Below are 23,039 nucleotides of genomic sequence, written 5' to 3'. Positions count from 1 at the left end.
AAGCAAAGTGAGTGCTTCAACTGCCAAGAAAACAAATAGTTGAGCTGAGCAGGTGCTGGTAAACTAGGAATCAATTTGTTAAGGTTAAGTCAATTAATGGTAATTAGATGAAGATAATCAAGGATGATTGCAATCTAAGTATAGCAATAGTTAGAGAGTTTTAAATTAAGGATTAGAGATACAGCCTTAGTTTAAGACCAGAACCAAGACTTAATAATCAAGTCATTTAATTCAATAAATACTGACCAACTATTATGTATCACATGCTGTGCAAGGCCATAGGGATCCAAATTCAAATCAGACATCTTCCCTGCCTGCATGGCGCTGACCATCTGGCAGGGTGAAGAAACACACTCAACTATGACTCACTGTGGTTAATTGTCCAAATAAGGAACACAGAGAAAGGCGAATGGGGAAGCCCTCACAGAGGAATGGCATTGGAGCCAGATCAAAATTTCATTGAGCAGAAAAGGAGGAGAAACAGGATACTCCAGGTGAAAGTTCAGCATAAGCAAAGGCAGGAAGACATTACAGTGCACCAGGTAGAGCCAGAACATAGAATGCATGGGAGCAACAGATCTAATAAGACAGATCAGGCCAGACCATGAGGGTCTTGAACCCCATGCTATGAAGTCTGAAATCAAACTATAGCTGGTTGGATAACACTGATGGTTTATTTTCCATTTGTTATTGTGGTAAAATACACATAAAATTTACCATTAGAGACACTTAATACATTCATAATGTTATGCAACCATACCACTATCCAGTTTCAGAACATTTTATCACTCCAAAAGGAAAACCTATACACATTAAGAGATCTCCTCATTCTTGCCTCTCCCCACCCCAGGCCCTGGTAACCACTAGCCTGCTTTCTGTCGCTACAGATTTGCCTGTTCTGGATATTTCATATAAATGGAATCATACAATATGCAGCCCTTTGCGTCTGACACAATGTTTCCAAGGTTCATCCGTGTTGTAGCATATATCAATACTTTATTCCTTTTCATGGCTGAATAACATTCCACTGTATGGATATACCGCATTTTGTTTATCCATTCATCAGCTGATGGACATTTGGGTTGTTTCTACCTTTTGGCTATAGTGAATAGGGCTGCTATGAACATAACTGTACCACTTTTTGTTTGAACCCTGTTATCAGTTCTTTTGGTTATATATTTAGGAGTGGAATTGCTGGGTTAAATGATAATTCCATGCCTCACTTAAACCCACTCACGGTTTTCAAGCCAAGGAATTGCATGTTGGGATCAATGTTTTAGCCAAAATGACAGCAAGTGGCTGGGGGAAGAGAGAACATATTGGGAAGAGTGAGGACAGGAAGCCCATTGGGGAGGCTACTGCCCAGTCCAGATAAGAGAGTAGAAAGCTTTGATCCACGGCAGGGGAAGTGACCACAGAAATGAAGAGGGTAGAGTTGAGGTACATTCCTGAGGCAGAATGAGCAAGAATTGATGAGCAATTAGATGTAGGAAAGGATTAAAGAAAACACTTTATTCATAGCTCCATGTTATGAGTTATGTGTTGCCTCATTCTTGACTAGATGCTAAGCTTCAAAGAGGAGGAGTCATGTCTTAGTCACCCTCACATCCCCAGTGCTTAGCACAGAACCTGGCCCAGTAAATGAACAAACAACAATTTCAGCATCTGGCTGAATAATGATGCCAGCTATTCTTCACAAGAGAAAAAGAACTGATGGATAATGGCTGTGAATGAGGGGTTAAAGATGACCCTTCACTCTGTTTAAGACGATAGAGGTGATGCAGTTTGTTGAAACAGGGAACACAGAAGTGGTTTAGACAGGTGCTTGCAGAAACATGAGGGTAAGGATGTCCAGTCGATAGCTAGAAATTCAGAGCTGTCTTAGGGAAAAGAATGGGACAAAAAATAATATTTTGACATAGACTGTTGTTAGCTTTACTTATTAAAATTTCTCTCATTTAGCTATCTAACTTCATGAATCAGCTCAAAATACCATACCACAATGGCATAAATATCTTTCTAGGAAGAACTGCGGAAAACAGGAGTAAAAACTGTAGTGCAGGTTGTGCTTAATCTAAATTATGCCCACAACTAGGATTCAGACAGGGGCAGGCGCATCTCCCACATCGGCAGGGCAGGCTGTCCTCAAACATCTGCTTTCCTAAGATGATCTGCCCTGAAGAGAAGAGGCCTTTACAAGGAAGTTTAGGTCAAAGGAGGACAATCTAACCAGGGTATGAAGAGAATAGCACGGTGTCTCTTTCAGGCAAATAGCCTCACGGATTCAGATCTGAGACCTATTTGAAAAAAGGGGCAAGTTTTGAGTCAAGGAGATCATGTGTTTGAGATCAGCTATGATAAATTGTGTCATTGGCTCCAATTCCTTATCCTTCCCTAATTCCACATCATTTTCCCATGTAACTTCACAGTGCCCTCCCACTGAGAGACATTCTACCCCATCCTTAACTCTGGGCTTAGCCATGTGACATGGTTTGGTCAATGGAATATTGCCTAATATGTTCCCCACAGAAGCTTGAAATGCTTTCTTTTGCATGCCAGGGCTAGTCTACTGGAAGATGAAAGACCTGTGCAACACAGTTGAGTCATCTCAGTTGCGCCAGCTGAGATCAGCCTGGATCAGCCGAGAGGCAGCCAACTCCAAGACATTCAGTGAGCCCAGCCAAGATCAGCAGAGCCACCTAATCCCAGATGAGTAAATGTTCAGTGTTGTATGCCACTGAGTTTTGGAGATTGTTCAATATGCAGTATTATTGTGGTAACAGCTAAGGGATACAAGGTCCTTTGCCACATATCTGTGTTGACTCAACGCTGAACTTCAGGGATCACAGAGCTCCTTTGAGGGATCACAGCTTTGCCAACACTGGGAGACAGTCTCATTGCCATAGGCCTCATAGATGATTTTCAAAGAACATTAATAATCAGTCTTCAAAGAGATAATCTCCTTGTACAATAGACCTCACACGCACACCAGGAACAAAAATATTACCGCGTGACCCCTATATGGTTTCAGAAGGATTTGAGGTACTATCTAGATCAATGTTGTTCAAATTATAAGTTGCAGTTCACTAGCAGGCAATGACATCAATTTAATGGATCATAACTAGCACTTTTTTGGGGAAAGGAATAGAATGGAATAAAAAATATCAGAGTACATGACAAACAATCAAGATAAGTATTACTTTCTGAAAGATTTTTTCAGGTGTGTGCGGGTGTGTGTGATCGAGAGCAGGAAAATGCAGTAGTAGGAGTAGATCACAATACAAAAGTATTTCTTACTTTAGGTAATGGTCAGAGTTGAAAGCCACAAGCTGAGAGAAGGGAGCTGAACAGCATTTTACAGCTCACTCAACTCAGCATCCAAGCCCAAGCCAGGAGACAGGTAAGGAGAGAGAGAGAAGGAATCAGTGGGCCGGAGTCATTAACAGGAATAGCGGCTTCCACTCACATTTTAGGATTTTAAAAACGCTTTTGTCTATTTTATCTTATTTGAGTCTCATAACAGCATCATTTTACAGATAAAGCGATCGAGGTTCAAAGTGGTTAAGTCCTTCATATGAAGGTAACGTGGTATGTGGTGGAGCTGGGAAGAGAAGCCAGGTCATTGGATTCCTATTCCACATTCTCATTAGAATTTTCACCAGTTCCAACGCATCCTCGAGATCTCTCGACTTACCATCACACTCTCAGAGTCTTTACTCATTTCCAAAATCTAAATTAAACCCCCTCTTGATATGCTCCTTAATACTGTTTTTCATTCGTTTGGAGTGAGTCGGAGCAGAACTCGCTGTTGGAGCCCAGGTCCGACTGTGCCGCCAGGTAGCCTGGCTCGCCCTGGGCGGCCACGGTGTGCCTGCGGTCTCTGGGTTCTGGCTGCAGCCTCGGCCCCCAAGCTGGGCTGAAATGGCTCGCCATGTCCGTCCCCCGACAGCCGCCGCCACGGAGCCCCGGGGGGAACCTAGCTCGGGGCGCCGCCTACGCCGCCCGCCGCCCACCGCCACGGGTCCCAGCCCCCGGTCTGGCCAGAGGCAGCGCTGCTCCCTGGCCAGCAACGCCTGCGCAGAGATACCTTAGCGTTTTTTTCCTTCATTGAGCTAATCAAATTTTCCTGTTTGTGTGATTATTTAATATCTGTTTCATCCAGTAGCCTGCTCCACTGTCATTCCATAAAGAAAGGGGCCCAGTCTGTTGGAGTCGCTACAGTCTAGCCAGCACCTAATGCAGTGCTTGACAGTAGTGAGCAATCAATGAACAGCTGCTGAACAAATGACCATGCATCACACCACCTAGGATGCAAAAAGCTAACTCTCCCATTCTCCAATCACAACCATCATTCAGTTGTTTATTTTCCTGAAAAAGACAAAAACTCTACCAGCTTTCCAAACACATACCCTCCTAACTAGATAACAAGGCAAACAGTGATCAGAAGGATGTTACCCAACCCTTTAGGCACACTTTGCTGGAGAGAACTACCAGCTGAACTGGAATCCAGCTGCTCAGAAATTCTGCCCAGATGCTGGACCTCTTTCTCCACAGACCTCAGAGCCCTGCTCCTCTACTTGGTCTTGGATGTATGAATTACAAGTCAGTGGGTGTTCACAAACCTGCTGGATGAACTCTGATGAGCCACATCTGAAAAATTCAGCACTTCAACTCAACACCTCAACTCAGCACTCTAACAAACGAGTTACCAGACATCACTTCCCCCATCCTGGCAGAGGCCTGCAGAGACTTCTGAACTTGTAGCTTGAGAACGCCATTGTGCGTGCCAACTTGCCTTCCCATCTATAGCCTCTTAATAGCTTCACTTCAATCAGCTGATGGAGTAGACGCCGTAGGGCACCACCTCACTCCCCCAGCTGCTGTGAGTGTTGGTGCTGATGGCTTTCAGCTGTCTCTCTCTGGGCCTTGCTCTCAAAGAGAATTTTTCAAGGTCATAGCTCTTTCCTGTAGCAAGCTGCATCCAGGCAATGATGGGAGGGTATAAAACCCCATTGTGGGACAATTTTGAAGGGCCCTCCCAGCTCCAGATTGCCGTATGTGGTCGGCTGAGGCCTTTGTGCATCGTCACAGCCCAAATTCTCTCTCAGCCCAATCCTGCTTCCTTCACCCTCCCCGCCCCCCCCCCCCCACACACATATACACTCATACACACTGATCCAGGGCTCTTTCCAATAAGCTTCTCACATGTACATCTCTGGCTCAGAATCCATTTCCCAGGGAACTCAAAGATAACTAAGCTCCCTCTTGAGTCAATACCATGGTTGTTGAATTTTTTTGTTTGGTTTTTAGTGTCTAACTTTACATGAAAAATTTAGAACACTTATACCTCACAGATCAATAACTTTCCCATAACACAGTTATGGAGTTATAAGGAGACCTCCCACTTACAACTGGTGGTAAAGCAAATGTCTTTATGGAGTGCTGTTTTGGGAACGCAGAGACATGTTTTGATAAAAGCAATATTGCCAAGGATCTTTAAGAAGATCCCTTCCCTCCACAGCACCTGACTGTTGGCAACCATAGATTCTTTGGCATAAGATTGTTTTGTTATCTGCATCTGGTACTAAATTCCAAGCTGCGGGACCATCACTTGGGAACTTGTTAGAAATACAGACTCTCACCTCCTCCCCCACCCCAACCCCTCCACCTCACCCAGTCCCCCACCAACTACTGAATGAGGAGCTGCAATTTCACATGATCTCTAGATGATTTTTGTTCACCTTAAAGTTTGAGAACCACCGGTCTAAACTACCAAGCTTCGGTATCATATTTAACTTTACTGGAAATACTTGGGACAGCCACTCACTCACATACCACATCCATTAATCACCAAATCCTATTGAAACTATCTCCACGATGTCCCTCATATCCACCCCTTTTGGACGCTATTGCTTATCCCCAGTTCAGGCTCTTTTGTCTTTTGAGGACCACATTGAGTGGCATGAGTTTAGATGACTGAGCGAATGGATGACTTTATTGGAGCATCTTAATGCCTTTCGATTCTAAAATATATCATTCTCTGCAAATCAGGCTTAGTACAGCTTTAAGTCAAGTTTTTCGGTTTCTTATATCAGAAATCCTCAAGTCACTTCATAGCTGCATCATTTAATTGACTTTGTCTGCATGTGCCATTAATCATTCCCTTGCTTCACTGATGTTTTCAATCTTCTAAAACTAAATAACCACCACACACAGAGAAGGCATTAACAGGATTGTGCTAGAATCAGAAATTAAATGACAGGACATGGCCTTGCATTCTGAAAAGAAGGCTATAGCCAAATTTAAGAGAACAAGGGGAAATTAGAAAACTTGAATAAAGCTCAGTATTTATTTCTCTTAGCCAATTCTCTTGTTAAATGAATATTCCCAACGATCCTCTTAGTTCCAAAGTACAGGTGGTCCCCAACTAATGTCAGTTTTTCACAGGGAAGTCACATATATATGGTGGTTAAGATTCTGGGCCTGCTCACAAATGTCAGTTAACCCATGGAATGCCAAAAAAATGGAATATCAGAGTAATAGCCCCAGAGAACCCAACCACCATGTGCAACAATATCTCTATGGATAAAGGCAGTCAGTGCTTGACCTTGGTTGTGAAGGATACGTTTACCCCAGCCACTTTGCCATCAGCCTTCATACCCTACCCTGCTGCTTGGAACACCAGTCTCTCACCTGAACAACCTCTACTCAAACACCTGCCCTTCTATCGTGACATCTTTTACCCAGCCAGTATTCTAGACCACCACAAACCACCTCCCAAAAAACCAGGACAAGTGGTTACAACATCCTAACTTAAGCAGGTTAACTGTCATACTCACATTCCTTACAAACCTTATCAGGAAATTTATTCCATAGCATAAGATTAAAACTGAAACAACCCTTCAGGGGCATTTTGACAAAAAGATACATTTTAAAGGCAGAGAGAGAAGTGGGTAGGTACCCACTCCATTAAAAAAAATCATATAAAATGCTCAATTAAAACCAGAGAAGACTCTATATTGTCTACAAGAAACCCACTTTAAATATAATGGTTTAGAAACTATGTCTAATTCATATTGTCCTGTTTTTTGTAGAGGGTTGCTGTCCCTCCGTTATTCTGTACCATGATTTTAGCTGGGCTGACACTCGAGCAGAAATTTCAGTCTTAGATAGCTGGGCACACAGAGTACACACAGGGACAGTCAATGAGCACCTCTGGGCATCTCTAAAAGGGAGCACACAGGTTCCCAGCTGGGTCAAATTACTCTCATCTCATGGTCACGTTAGTAGCTTGAGTTGCAGGGTCACTTTTTACGGCACCCTAACTCTGAAATCTAAAACCCCTCTGTTTCCTTCATCATTATTTCTGAAAGTATCTGGTCACAATTTGTTGAAAGAAATTTAATTCAGGCTATTAAATGGGTACCTCTTCTAAAGTACTCTACACCTCAGGGAAATTCATAGCATCACCACAATTTGGCATAGCTCAGGTTTTCAGAGCTCACACATACAGAAGTACCCATAAACCCTATGAGGTCATAAGGAAATGTACCTGAAAATCTTCCACCCCATGACAAGACACTGTGCTGTGCTCAGACCGTAGGTACACTGGTAAAAGCTGGACTCTTGGAAAATGATCACTGATATGGAACAGAGAATAGTCATTTCACATCTCCCTTCCCTTTCACAAATGAGAAATATATTTAAAATCCATAAGGAATGTTTAGAGTTCATTAAGGATCTCTTTCTAAAACCCAGCTCTACCAGGAGACCATGGGAGGAAAGTGGTGAGACACAGGAGAATGGGGAAGGAGAGCACGAGGCAAAAGGGATGAGTTCTCGTTTATTCCTCCGTATGGAGACACAGAAAGATCACCACTGGTCTTGAACACAAGTGGAGGAGCCTGATTTATAAGATAATTTCAGAGCACTGTATACTGGGGGCTGGTGGGCAAGTATCAAAAGTGTCACTTGGAGGTAAAAATCTCCCTCTTTGGAAAGAAATTCTATCCATGCTTTCAATTAGGGCATAGTTTGCAAAAGGCCCTTGTTAAATATAGGATAAAACATTATAACCCATAAACCCATTCTTAGTGATTAGGTTACCAGATTACTCCCACTAAGCTCCAGAGAACAGGACCAGAATTAATTGGTATAAATTAGTGGTTCTCAGCTGTGGGTAATTTTGCCCCTGCCCAGGGCACATTTGGCAATGTCTGGAGATATTTTTGGTTGTCACAACTTGCATCCAGTGGGTAGAGACTAGAGATGCTGCCAAACATCTATAATGCACAGGACAGCCCCCACAGCAAAGAATTACTCAGCCCAAAGTGTCAATAGTGCCAAAGTTGAGAAACTGGTATAAGTGAACGAGAAAAGGCCTAGGTGCACATGAGATAGAATTCTAGAGGAGTTAAAGGACATGAAGAAACATGGAAAAGGGAAAATCAAAGATGCTGAGGACATACTTTATCAAGGACAGCCCAAGGGGAGAGAGCAGAACCCCGGAAATTCCATAAAGGCGGGATCCCATTGCAAAGGCAAGCTACAACACATAGGAAGAGAAACTCAAAGGGAGGAAGCAGCATTGAGAATTAATGATGAAGGGGCTGGCCTGGTGGTGCAGAGGTTACGTTTGTGCACTCCACTTGGGCAGCCCAGGCGGGGTTCACCAGTTCAGATCCCGGGCACGCACCTACAACTGCTTATCAAGTCATGCTGTGGCAGGCATCCCACATATAAAATAGAGGAAGATGGGCATGGATGTTAGCTCGGGGCCAATCTTCCTCAGCAAAAAGGGGAGAATTGGCAGCAGATGTTAGCTCAGAGCTAATTTTCCTCCAGAAAAAAAAAGAATTAATGATAAACATGGGACGAGTTAGGGACCACATCCTGTACATTGCAAGATGTTTAGCAGCATTCCTGGCCTCTATTCACTAAATGCCTGTAATACCTCCTGCCAAGTTGTGACAACCAATAATATCTCCAGACATTGCCACATGTCCCCCATGAAACAAACTCTTCCCCAGCTGAAAAACATTCTATTTTTTAATTAAAAATATTAATTTTTCATTTTTAAAATTGATTTTTTTATTAAAAAATTTTTAATAAAAATAGCTTTTAATTAAAAAAAATTTTTTTCTTTCATTATTTCTTTCATTGTAGTCCTTTCTTCTAGGTTCAAGTCCCTTCTTTCCTAGAATAAGCTTTTCGGTCATTCTTTCAGTAGGTGTGCATTGGGTACACTTTTGCAATCTTTTTCCCAAAAAATGTTTTTATGCTGACCTCCCTCTTCAACGATCAGTTAGCTCAGTTTGGAATTCTGAACTGACTGTTATTTCCTTTAGCACTTTTAAGATATCAATCCACTGTCTTCTGAACTTTATCATTCCTTTTGGAAACTCTATCTTCAGTTTGTTTTCTCATTTGCAGGAAATCTGTTTTTTCCCTCAGATTTCTGAGATTTTTCTCTTTGTTTTCTTGCTGACTCACCATAATATGTTTATATGTGAATTTATTTTTACCTATTCTACTTGGCATTCATTGTGTTTCTTAAATCAAAGGATGTGTGTCTCTCATCAATTCTGGGAAATTCTCAGCCATTGTGTTTCTTTTTGATATTCTATCTCTCACCATTCTTTCTATTCTCGTAATAACAGAACAAGATTCCTTGTAAATGTATGTTGGACTTTTTCATGCTGTCTTCTATATTTCAACCTAATCCTCCTTGTTTTTCTATCTCCTATCCCTCTATACTTCTCTTGGGGTAATTTCTTCAGATCTATCTTCCAGGCCTAATTCTCTCTTCAACTGTGTCTAATCTGCAGTTTAAATGGTCATAGAAAACATTCTTCCTACATGTTAGGCTCCACACTGACCAAATACATGATTAAGACACTAATTCTCAAGAACTTTACATATAGTAGGCCAGCCAGACATATGAAAAGAAAATTATATTGTAGTGTAATAAGAGCAGAATTCAAGATGTTTATAGGAGTTGCCAACAGAAACAGAAAGAATGGCTAAATATGCTGAGGGAGAAAGGGAAAGAATTCACAGAGGAGGTCATCTATAGCTAGGTTTGACGAACAAATTTTCTAGGAGGAAAATGTACAGAAGGGCATCCAAGTAGATGGCACAGTTTGTGCAAAATCATGAAGCTTTAGCAAATAGTAAGGGATTAAGTGTAATTACTGTGTGGATGCATCTGTAGAGAGTGGTGAGATATGCTCAATAGCCAGTTAAAGCTAGTCAGGGAGGCCCTCTTGTACCACGAATGAAGGGTTTAGACTTTATTCAAAGCCAATGGGGAAACAACAGAGGTTTTCAAGGTGGGATATGTGGAAGGGGATAGGAGGAATGGAGGGAGGGAGCAAGAAAGAGAGAGAGATGAATTTGGGAAAGCTAACCCTGTGTACATGGAAGAATTAAGAGGTAGGGGGGCTGGTTATAAGATGGCTGCACTAGTCTAGGTAGAGATGATGAGAGCTTGAGCTGACGGAGTGTCAGTAGGGATGGAGAGGAGGCTCTGAGTTAGAGACATTTCTAAGGTAGCCATAATGAATATGTTAGCCAGGTAGCTGTGGAAGCTGGTGGCCAGCAGAGAGTTATGCATGAGGACACCTAGTTTTGGGCTTGTGAGTCTGACCCACTAAACAGGGAAAGTAAGATATTCAACTTTGAGAGCTACCAGAAGAAAGTTCCATTTGGAGAACATAAGTTTTGAAATGTGTAGGATATATTTAGGCTGAAAAGTCTGGTAGGCAGTTGTAAATCCATCTTTAGAGCTTGTCAGAGAAATCAGACATGGAAATACTGCTTTGAAGTCATTAGTATTAAACTGGGAACTGAATACAATGGAAGAAAGTGGTGGAGAATCAATTGGAGGTGGAAAATGACCAAAAATGTAAGTTGTGTGATAGTAGTGACACAAGATGTACAGCTTGGTCACCAAAAATCAGGTATCAAAGCTATACAGAATATCAGAGATGGAGACAGTCTCAAAGTATTAGTATTTTAATAGTACACTAATTAAATAATTTAATAACAAAAACGTGTGAGGAGCCAGCTCCATGGCTGAGTGGTTAAGTTCACAGGCTCCGCTTCAGCAGCCTGGGGTTCAGATCCTGGATGCAGACCTACATACCGCTCATCATGCCATGCTGTGGTGGCATCCCACACAGAAGAACTAGAATGACCTACAACTAAGATATACAACTATGTACTGGGGCTTTGGGGAGAAAAAAAAAAAAAAAGAGGAAGATTGGCAACCAATGCTAGCTCAGGGCCAATCTTCCTCACCAAGAAAGCAAAATAAGTAAATAAAAATGTGTGTATATGATCACTTAATGTGAAATCTTCTATTTAAGCACTTATCACACTGAATTAAAATATTTGATTTACTTATCTGTCTTCTCCTGTAGACTTTGAGCTCCATAGACAGGAGTGATGACTTACTCAATTTTCTATACCAAGGATTTATCACAGTACATAGCACAGGGTGGGAACTTCACATGTATTGGGTGAATGGATGGATGGATAGACGGATGGATTGACAGAGCAAGTCAAACACTGGAGACTGTTTTTCCAGCTTAACCTGCTACAGTTTATTTACTGATTAAAACATTTCTCTGCCAGGGGCCAGCCTTGTGGCTGAGTGGTTAAGATTGCACGCTCTGCTTCGACAGCCCAGGGTTTTGCTGGTTCAAATCCTGGGCACGGACATGGCACCGCTCATCAAGCCATGCTGAAGTGGCATCCCACACGCCACAACTAGAAGGACCCACAACTAAAAATACAGAACTATGTACCCGGGGGCTTTGGGGAGAAAAAGGAAAAATAAAATCTCTTAAAAAAAAATTCTGTGCCATGAGGAAAGAACACTACATCCAGGGCCACCATGCAGAGTTTCACATGTTGTTCACTGCCCAAAGTGGTAAGCAGAACTAAATGAAGTCTAATACAAGAGAACCTACTGTACAAGTTAGTTACACAATGAAGGAAAAGGATGACGGAATAGGATGTTGGCAAGAGTGAAAACACCTCAATAAAATGAAAACTCTGGAAGTTCCAGTCATTTCATGTTTTCTTAATTGCTTCTAGAAATGTAGAGTGGTGGGATTTATAAAATGGAAAAATAATTTTTAAAAGTGTTTGGCTAAATTCTTAAAGATAGGGAAACTCTGACAATCAATAAATAATTTTATAGTTATTTTGTGCCTAAAACTTGTCAGTTCCTCTACATCCGACCTGACGTTTATGCAGAAGAAGGATAGATTAGAATTACGAAGGGCTGTCTGGCACAGTCTGGAATTTGTAGGACAGTCTGGTATAGTTGATCTAACTTATCTCACCCCAGAGTTGTCAACTAACTTTAGAGCCAGCCCCGTGGCCATGGGGTTAAGTTTGCACACCCCACTTCAGCAGCCCAGGGTTTGCCAGTTCTGATCCTGGGCACAGACCTATATACCACTTACCAAGCCATGCTCTGGCAGCATCCCACAGAGAAGAACCAGAATGACTTATAACTAGGATATACAACTATGTAATGAGGCTTTGGGGAGGAAAAAAAAAGAGGAATATTGGCAACAGATGTTAGTTCAGGGCCAATCTTCCTCACCAGAAAGTATACATTTTTAAAAAATTTAAAAACTATTTTTTAAGAAACAGGAAGAAAGAAGAAAGGAAACTGGAAGTTTTCACACAAAAAAAATACATATTAAAATCCACAAATTGCTGTAAGAAATCAAATAAATGCAAAAATTGACCTACATATAATCATAACTGAGACTTACAAAAGCTACATCAGCATCTACAATTTTATATAATAAAATACCACATACTTGTGTAATATACCTTTAAATGATCAGGTTTAATCTGTAGTATACAGATAATAATAATAACAGTTGCTGATGGAAAGTTCCCAGGAATGAAGAGAAATAAGGGCTTTTAATTTGTTTTTGAAAACCTACAAGTTAAAAATAGAAACATCCTCAAAAGTGGGATTGCTTCTGAGAATGGTGCTCTAGAAAGAGAGCAAAGCCAACTCAGAGAAACGTGATAAAACATTAATCTGGCAGCTGCCATTTCACACTCCTCTCTGCCAAGAAATGCCATCACCTCGCAGCTACCCTGGCCAAAGGTGGCACTTTATTTCTTAACTTTAGATTTTACTAAACTTTTAAAGCAAGAAGAGTCAGTTTTCCTTCATGATAACATTAAAACCCAGGAAATTTCACTTACATGTGGAAAAATGTCCACACCCCAGATCATGACCTTTCTAATCTCAAACTGACCATCAATCAAGACAACCAGAAAGATGGTTAGTTTTGCCAGGGCAGAGCTGAGGGTATGCAAATGTCCCCGAATGCTCTGCAATGTCAATCTCTTGGATTTCCATCTAGCCACTTAACCAAATACATTTTGGAGGGAGCCCCCCAAGTTGTGTATGAGAACTTTGGGAATCAGAATCCCAGGAGGGGTACAGCCTGCAGAATGCAGACTGAAGCTCTGTGCCATGAATACAACACCCCCTGGGGTAGGATCCAGGAATCTTCATTTTTTTAAACAAGTGCAATGGTGATTCTTAACATTTAGTGGAGCCTGCAATCTACTACTTTAAAGATCGCTTTTGATAATCTGCCAGCCCTCGTGGTCTAGTGGTTAAAATTTGGCACTTTCACCACCATAGCCTGGGTTCATGTCCCAGTTAGGGAACCACATCACTCGTCTGAAGGTTGTCATACTGTAGAGGCTGCATGTTGCTGTGATACTGAAAGCTATGCCCCCAGTATTTCAAATACCAGCAGGGTCACCCATGGTGGACAGGTTTCAGCGGAGCTTCCAGACTAAGACAGACCAGGAAGAAGGATCTGGTCACTCACTTCCAAAAAAATTGGCCATGAAAACCCAATGAGTAGCAGCAGAGCATGTCTGATGTAGCACCAGAAGGTGAGAGAATGGCGCATAAAGACTGGGCAGGGGTCCATTCTGCTGTACGCATGGGCACTGGGAGTCAGAAGCCACTTGATGGCACTAACAACAACTCATAATCTGGAACTTCTACATCAGCATCTCATCTCTAGGTGGCAGCATCTGTGAATTGCTGAGTGTCATTGTCAGTGTTGAATGTAAACATTCAAAGATTTATTTCCAGAACAGGAATTACACAATGGAGTTGCCCAACTAAATGATTACCTCTAAGTGCTATCTCTATAGAAGAAAAACATGGGGGGATAGATTTTGCATAATTTAAATCTTAGGCTCAGACTTTAGAAGTAAAAACAATTTACTGGCTATCCTTGCATAGGTAAATCTTCCTGTAACTCACTTAAAGTGTTATGTAAGTGATAAATCTTAAGGCAAAATGTTGTAAGCACCTTTCTTGCCCTGATTACTTAAGTCATGACACCCAAGGATCATATAGATCAATGGTCAGCAAACATTTTCTTCAAAGGGCCAGACTGTAAATATTGCAGGCTTTGCAGGCCATATAGTCTCTGGCACAACTACTCAACTCTGCCATTGTCATGCAAATCAGCCGGAGATAATACATAAATGAATGAATATGGCTGTGTCCCAATGAAACTCTATATTTGAACACTGAAATTTGAATTTCATATAATTTTCACATCTCAAAATAGTATTCTTTTAATTTTTTTCAGCTGCTGTGGCCTGAATGTTTGTGTTCCCCTAAAATTCATATGCTGAAACTCTAATCCCTGATGTGACGGTATTAGGAGGTAGGGCCTTTGGGAGGTGCTTAGGTCTTGAGGGTAGAGCCTTCATGAATGGCATTAGTGTTCCTATAAAAGAGACTCCACAGAGATCCCTTGCCCATTTCGCCATGTGAGGATACTACAAGTCTGCAACGCAAAAGAGGGCCCTCACTCAACCATGGTGGCAAAACCTGGTCTCAAACTTTAAGCCTCCAGACCGTGAGAAATAAATGTCTGTTGTTTATAAACTACCCAGTCTGCTGTGTTTTGTTATAGCAGCCTGAACAAAGACATCAACCATTTTTAAAAAGTAAAAACTATTCTTAGTTCTTGGGCTGAACAAAAACAGGCAGCAGACCAGATCTGGCCCACTGACAGTGGTCTGCAGACCCCTGACATAGATCAAATAGGTGCAGCAACGTGAATTGGTAGTCACTAAGGAATTCAAAATGGATTTTTGATAACTTCTTTGAATATAAGAGTTTAATCCAAGATAGATGCCTTGTCACTAGAGGATTAAAGAAATTAAACAAATAAAAATTCATGTGACAAAATTTGGAATTCTGATTCAGAGTTGATTTCCAGAAGACATTTTACCAAATAGCAGTAACACTTAGACCAGATATTTCTAAACACATCCAACCTTCCTTCAGATACAGCCAACCCATTAAAGGCCAGTGAATATGGAGGAATTGTTGGAGTCCACAGCATCACAAGCATGAACGTAGATGCAGCAGGCAAATGCGTGAAGGAACCTTTAAATACATTGAATCCTGAATCTCCAACAGGACACCAGCGCTGTTACCTGTCGTGTCTTGACTCAGGGTTTCCTGGCTGCTGCTGCTGTAAGAAGGCACTGGAGTGATGGAGAGTGAGGCTGGGCAAGACAAAGGCGTGGCCAGGTCAGTCTTGCGGGTGAGGGATTGGTGATACACAGGGATGCCTGCATCTTTGGAGACGAAGAGAGGCAGATCCGACGGGAGGGTGGGTCTGCCTTGTGCATAAGGATTTTTCCAGTGGGTGAGCCCAATTGCAACAGGCCCAGAGACATCATAACCTGGTGAGACAAACACATTAAGTGAGGAGGAGCAATCAAAGCCTCATACTGTATTGGTTTTTGAATTTCCCAAAAGTCTTAGCTGTGAGTCTAATCAAACACCACTTAAGATAAGGACGCATGTTACTAATTTACAGGCAGGAATCGTTGCATTTGATGAATGTTGTTCACTTACTCAACATATGTTTACTAAATACACGTATGTGCTAAGTGCCCAGTCTTTGCCCTGCTCAGAGTCCAGTAAAGGAGATAAGATTTATGTTCACAATGAAAAATTAGCTGAAGGCTTACTATGTACTTGCATAAGTGATTCTAATCCTCACAGTAGCTGCACAAGGGGACTATTACTGTTTCAGTTTACAGATGAGGAAACTGGGTTTCAACTTGTCCTAGGTCAAGCAGCCAGTAAGTGCCAGAGGCAGAATTTGAGCCCAGATCTGAGTCCAAAATCTATGTTCTTTTCCCAAAACTACAACTAACTAAAGTACAAAGCAAGTTGAAAGAAATGGTTTAAAAATAGGACAGAAACTTCTCCCCAGGACTTCAGGAGAGAAAGCCCTTCTAAGTGGAGAGACTAGGTCATGGAGACGGTGGCGTGAACTTGGCCTTATAGGCAAGCATTGCAACTTAGAGGCCCCAGGGACAGATCTGTTCTGCAGATGTGTTTTGTTTAGCCCATGTTTTTCTTAATTTGAAGTAAAATTTAAATTAAAATTGGCAACAAGAAAAATCTAGAGAGTTGTCACAAAAATCCAGCTTTCTGGCTTCTCTTCAAAAATCTCTTGATCTTCTCCTAGAGATTAAGCAACACTGGACCACATTCCCACATGGCAACTGGCAGCTGGAGCAATGATAGCAGCCACTCCCTTGGGGTGGAGTAAGGGAATTCCAGTCTGCCACAGTCCCCACCATTCCCTAATATCTTACTCCCAGCCTGCTTCATTCATTTGTCTTACATGCCTGACTTCTCCAGGCCTTTGCATTTGCAACTGAGATACAGGATTTAGGCATATAAGTGTAACCAGAAAACAAAAACAAGAAAGGAAAGGTAGGTTGATAGAAGACAGTTAAGGGTCTTAAATGCCAAAGTAAGAAAACTAGATTTGATCTGGCGGGCAAAATAATATCCCTGACAGTTCGTAAAGTGAAGATTGGCATAATCAAATTAATGCTAGCAAAATACCCAGAATTGGCCCCATCCTTCTCTGTTGGTGACCTCTCCTAGGGGGCGCCCTCTGATTGACCCAAGCTTTCATAGCCATGGTCAAAGGAGGCCCAGTAAAAGGTGCTGATGTGCGGGAACTGGAGGTGCCAAAGGAGAAAGCGCAAATTCGGGAGGGGGTGTTGAGGAACCAAGACAGCCCAAAAGGGGTAACAAGGGAGGATGCCTGCGTGGATTCTGAAGACTGGATGATGGTGCCTGGGGCAGCCCTCCTACCCTACACTGTGCTGGAAACCACTTGAACATCGATACACATAAGACAATTCTTGCCAACACTTTACAGCCAAGAGTTATTTCTTTGCATGTGTCTCCCTCATGAATTGAGCAGCCTTCAAGGTTAGAGGGTGTCTTAGTCATCTTTGAAACTCCCTCCCACTGTTTCTCTATTTAGCTCTTTGCCTCAATCCTCTCTCACCAGAGCCTAGCACAAGGCTAGGCTCAGAGCTGGCACTCAATAGATACACACTGTTCACTGAATTCTTCCTGGATGCCAGTGGCATGTGATGCAAGATGCTGTGAAGTGGAGGCCAGGTAAGCCTGACTGAGGAACCAAATTTAAATGTTGGCAGCAAGAAAGGAAAAGACATGCAACGTTGACATGGAAAGAAAGGCGTTTGGGGCCACCAGGTAGCTTTTTTTTTCACTGGGAAGATGTCAGAGAAGACTTATGGCAAACAACATGGTGGATTTCCTCATCCTAACTGTGGCAATCAGAAGGACTGGCTTTGCAAGGGCGGAGGAAGGTTAAGTGTGTTTTTAGACATGAGGAGTTTGAGCTTTAGTGGAAATATCTATGTGAAAATATCTGGCAGGAGGCTGAAAAAAAAATGGAAATGAGGATCAAGAGAAATTGCACCAGAGTTTTAAATCTAGTAGTAATCAACACAGAAGCCGTGGCTGAAGCCTAGGAACGAACAGTCTGCATTACTGTCATAAAATAATAAATCCACTAAAAATTAGGATTCTGTCTGACACTTACTGGCACTGTGCTAAGGGATCTACCAGTACCACCTCATTTGAACCTCAGCATAACCCTGTGAGGGAGATACTAATCTTCCCATTTGACAGATAAGGAAACTGAGGCTAAAAGACAGTATTACTTCTTCAAGGTCAATAGCTACACAGACATAACAGTCAAGATTTATGCCCAGGCTCACCAAAGACAACACAGGGGCTCTGGACCACTCAGCCCTCCTGCTACACTAAGAGAACAGGCGCAAGAGGGATTCTGGGAGATGGAATCGGGGTCTGTTCCCCTACAAATCGCTCTTGGGTTATTCATTCCTTTCTGAACAATTTTTCATCGAGGGATCTCAATGGACCACAATGTTCGAGGAATGGGAAGAAATGCTGACAAACATAAGAACATGCCAACTGGATTGTTTGAACTCTTCTTGGTTGGTCACCTTCCTAAAAGGTGACTAAGTGGAATGCAGTGAGGCTAGTGAATCTTTCTTGAGTGAGGGCTATGAAGCCCTGAAGATAATCAATGAGAACACAAATTCTCAATGTTTAGAACTGCGATGGAACCAGAGCCACAGAGACTGAACTCAATGATACTGACCTCAGGACTGCCCCTGATCATGTTGGTTGGACTAAACCTCTAATGCAAATTTGTTTATTTTGTGATCTTTACTCTTGGATCTCCCACAGCTCCTAAAAGAGTACTGGGCCATAAAAGTAAAATTCCAGAATGCTCCATTTAAATTGATGTTCCATTATGTTTTTTATTAGAAATATGAAAACATATTATCTTATATTTATACCATAGAATCCTTCTACAAGAAGAGTAATTGCAAGGCCACATTTTCACTTGCCTTGTTGCTTCACTCAGAAACTCACTAAAATCCCTCTTTTCTTTCCACACTCCCAAGCTCCTCTGGAGTCAATGTAGAGAACAGAGCACGGTGTGACAGGGTTATGCTTAAAAGTCCCAAGGAACTCTAGACTCTCCACAATTCTAGGTTTTACCGTTAATTTTATAAAATTATAGCTCATTTATAACATATACGTAATTTTGGAAAGATATTGTTTACATAGCTAACAAGATTTTTTTTTCAGTTCAGTAAATTACCACATCATTAACTCCAGAAATGGAGTTCCTTAGCAAATATTTTAACCCATATTATTGATACAAATAAGCTATGATAAGATGTGCATAATTATGATGGAATATAAATGGACCAGCCTAAATTCAAAGGTACCAATGAGGTCAAAGTATTTTGGGAGAATAACCAACCATCCAGGGGAACAGGTGGTGTCCAAGTATCCAAAGGCAAGTAATGAGAATGTCACATTGGTAGTCTACTCACTGTTCCTCACTCACCATCCTGGCCTCGGGGTAGGGGCAGGGGTCTCCATTCCCTCTGAGTTCTGTGTTAACACTATCACCAACTAGACCCAAAATCGTGAAGAGAGACATGCAAGGAACACTCAAAATTGTAGGTTGTCTCAAGAAAAAATTGATGTTAATTAACTGCAAAGTTCTTAAGTCTCTCATACATGGGTAAAATGGGAGTTAACCATCAGAAAATAAGGAGTTATCCAAGAGCCTCACAGATAAACATAAATATTTCAAAAGGAGTCATTTTTCTGTTTTTAGACTTTTTGGCAACTGTTTTTGGTAGGACATAGGTTCCTATAAGGAACTACATTAATAGGAAGTCCACAGTGAGCTATTTTCCTAAAGGGAATTCCCTCACAAATGGGACACTTCTGTGTGAAATGACTATTCTGTAAGAGAAGGACTGAAGTGCAGAAGATGAAAGAAAACAAAAAGAGCTTTAAAAAAAGAACAGCTGGATGATCCAGAGATCTGTCTTCCCTCCAGTGCTTTGAGTCTAAGGTTGTTAATTATTTTCTCCTTTTACTATAAATATTGCAAAAGTGCTTTGTACTGGACAGACTGTGGGCAGCGGACACTGCCTGATGCCTGTGCAAAATCTATCCCCCCTTCTTCCTCCCAACAGAGTTTGGGAATTCATCCCACTCCCACTCAGCCCTGTGAGTTAGGGCAAGTGGCCTCATCCTCACCCGCCTCCCCCTGGGCATGATGGGTCTATAGATAATCTCATCTCCCTTGTCAACGATTGGTTCAAGGATGATCGTGTGACCCAATCCTGCCCAATGAGATAGGAGAAATCCGCTGAGGAACTACAGGGGAAAGTTTCTCAGCCCCTCAAGTGAAAGTCTGAGTAAGGCACCAAAGTTCCTTTCCCTCCATCATTGTTGTGTCTGGATGCAATTCCTGGAACCACGGCAGCCATCTGGCTGCCACCACAAAGATAAATTCTCCAAGGAAAGCAAAGGGAGAAGGTCTTTCACAACAGCATTGAGCAGCTTAATCAACCCATCCTAAGGACACGCCTGCCTCTGGTCTTCCTGTTGTGTGAAATAATAAATTTCCTTATGGTTTCAGCCATTTTGAATCAGGGAACTGAAGCAACATTCAAGGGCCTGTCAGTTACCCCATCACCTTCTGAGAAAACTAAGTGTCTGTCATACCCACCTCCCCTTCAGAGGTGAGGGCATAGGTCAGTAAGAACATGTCATATTGGTTCCTAGGGCTGCTGTTAACAAAGGACCACAAACTGGGTGGCTTAAAACAATAGAAATTTAATCTCTCCCAGTTTTGGAGGCTGGAAGTCTGAAATCAAGATGTCAGCAGGACTGTGTTGTCTCTGAAGTCTCTAGGAGAGAATCTGTTCCATGCCTTTTTCTCAACTTCTGATGTTGCTGACAGTCCTTGGTGCTCCTTCGCTTACAGACACATCACTCTAATCTCTGCCTCCATCATCACATGGTGTTCCCCCTGTATGTCTCTGTGGCTTTTCTCTTCTTATAGGGATACCAGTCACAATGGATAAGGTTCACCCTAATCAAGTATGACCTTATCTTAACTTGATTACATCTGCTAAGACCCTATTTCCAAATAAGGTCACATTCACAGGTACCAGGGGTTAGGACTTCAACATATCTTTTTGGAGAACACAATTCAACCCATATACACACTGACATGGTGGCCACAGCTAACTGGACCAGGAGAAGGCACTTGGCCGATGGCCAGCCAGTCTTCAAGATGGCAAGTAACAAGAGCTTTGTCCAATAAGAGATAAATTACCTGGATTCAATCCTAGCCCTTACTACCCATGCATCCTTAGATATCTTTCTCACCTCTCAAGAACTTAGTTTCCTCATGTGTAAAATGGGAAAAATGAGACCATCTACCTCATAGGATTGTTGTGAGGATTAAATGAGCAAACAACAGAAAAATTACCTAGAACAGTACTTGGCACAGAGAAAGCTCCCAAAGAGTGTTAGGTGCCATATGGTCCTCACTATCTACCCCTCCACTTTCACTAAGTGTCTTAAAAGAGAACTCATAGCTCATCACTCCTCATTCAGGGTTTTGAAACCTGGCTCCCACCCCAACATCCACTGACATGGCTCTCAGGGATGTCACCAGGGCAGACTTTTAATTGTAACTCTCCTCAGTCTCCCCTTCTAGAAATTATCTGGGCTTTCCAAGAAATGTGCTCACTTGGTCTTCCTACCTCTGTCACTATTTCTACCCTAATTGTGCTTCCCCCAAAGATTGGTCCCTGGCCCTCTACACACTCAATGTTATCTTTGTCTCCTGCCCTTTCTCTCCACATTTCCAATTTCCTGTGGGGCATTCTGAGGTGGAGACAGTCTCATGGGCAGCTCAAACCCAACACATCTAACCTATAGCCTTCACATCCTCCTCTTGACTTCTCTGTTACTAGGAATGGTTCAGACTCCCTGTCACCCTGACTCAAACTCCCAGGGCACACTTGTCTTTCCCCACATCCTGTCAATGACTATTCCTGCCAACTCTTCCAGATGAGCTCTTTACCCACCTCTCAAGTTCATTACTGTCTCATGTCAAGACTATAGTCATAGCCACTTACTCAGTTATGACACCAGATTCTCCCACGTGAAATCCATCCTGTTCACCATCAGAAAAACCTTCTTTCACCCACATGTTCATCTGGTCACTCTCCTACTCTGAACTCTAAATGACCACCCACTACATAACACATATCTTTAGGAACGACATTTTAGGCTACTTAGTGTTTTCAAACCAGGATGTGTGACCGCTCCACAAGAATTATTAAATTGTTTTTGTTTTTCATTTAAAAGTTAATTTAATCATTTAAAAATTAATAGATGCATATTGTGGACAAAGTTCTGCCACTTAATTTTAGTGCCTGGGTTTGCTTTTGTGTTTCCATCAAGTTGGCACCAATTGGTACACTTAATGAGAAAAGGAGAGAGATGGATATGTCAAGGTACTTTCATACCAAATGAAGATCCAGTAACCTCACCTGAGTGAGCAGTAACAGAGACTTCACAGTGGGCTGACCAGAGAAAGGTGGTGGCAGAGCAGAGTTATCGTAAGTACCTAATAGTGAAGCTACACTGAACTCAAAGAACATACACTGCTGCAGCCAGAACCACGTTGCATTACAAGCAGTGATTGCATTTTAGCAAAATAACAACATCCATCATATTAAATGAATGTGGACAATGTGAATTTTTTTTGCTTTACAGTATTTTAAATTCTATTTGTAAATTTGATTTGATTTTTATAGCTATTTGGAATATAACATGTCTATACTTACTTTTACGTTTGAACATAAAGTATCCCTATAATAAAAATAATTTAAATCAATTTTAGAGGTTCATAATTATTATTTCTCTTCTAGGGGTTCACATTACTGGAGTTTGAGAAACCACGATATAGCATTTAAGAACCTGAGCTGTAATGTCAAACAGACCTGGATTGAAATTCTGGGAACATTAATTTCTGGTTGGGTGGCAAAGAGCAACTGTCCTTACCTGTAAGATGGGGAAATAACAGTACCTTCCTCACAGAGTCCTGATTAAATAAAATAATGGATGTCAATGGCCAAGAGACGCTGGCAAATGATAAATGCAAAATAAATGTTAGCTGCAATTATCATTATTTTTTCTTCTTTCTAAGTCAGTGCCCAGGATTCTGTAATCAAGAAAATTCTAA

At 41.7% G+C, this 23,039-nt stretch overlaps 1 protein-coding gene across 7 annotated transcripts in view; it reads right to left on the bottom strand.

The window, feature by feature from the left end:
• ANO4 (anoctamin 4) overlaps positions 1 to 23,039 on the bottom strand; it is a 381,203-nt gene that overhangs the window by 344,314 nt on the left and 13,850 nt on the right. For all 7 annotated transcript variants that reach the window (XM_070254006.1, XM_070254010.1, XM_070254005.1 and 4 more), the window contains exon 3: positions 15,523 to 15,774. In XM_070254006.1, coding sequence (XP_070110107.1) covers positions 15,523 to 15,774 — 252 coding nt within the window. The remainder of the gene's footprint in view (positions 1 to 15,522; positions 15,775 to 23,039) is intronic.

The sequence above is a fragment of the Equus caballus genome, chromosome 28 (genome assembly GCF_041296265.1).
Source record: "Equus caballus isolate H_3958 breed thoroughbred chromosome 28, TB-T2T, whole genome shotgun sequence".
NCBI classification, from domain to species: Eukaryota; Metazoa; Chordata; class Mammalia; order Perissodactyla; family Equidae; genus Equus; species Equus caballus.
This window is presented reverse-complemented; position numbering and strand designations above follow the sequence as displayed.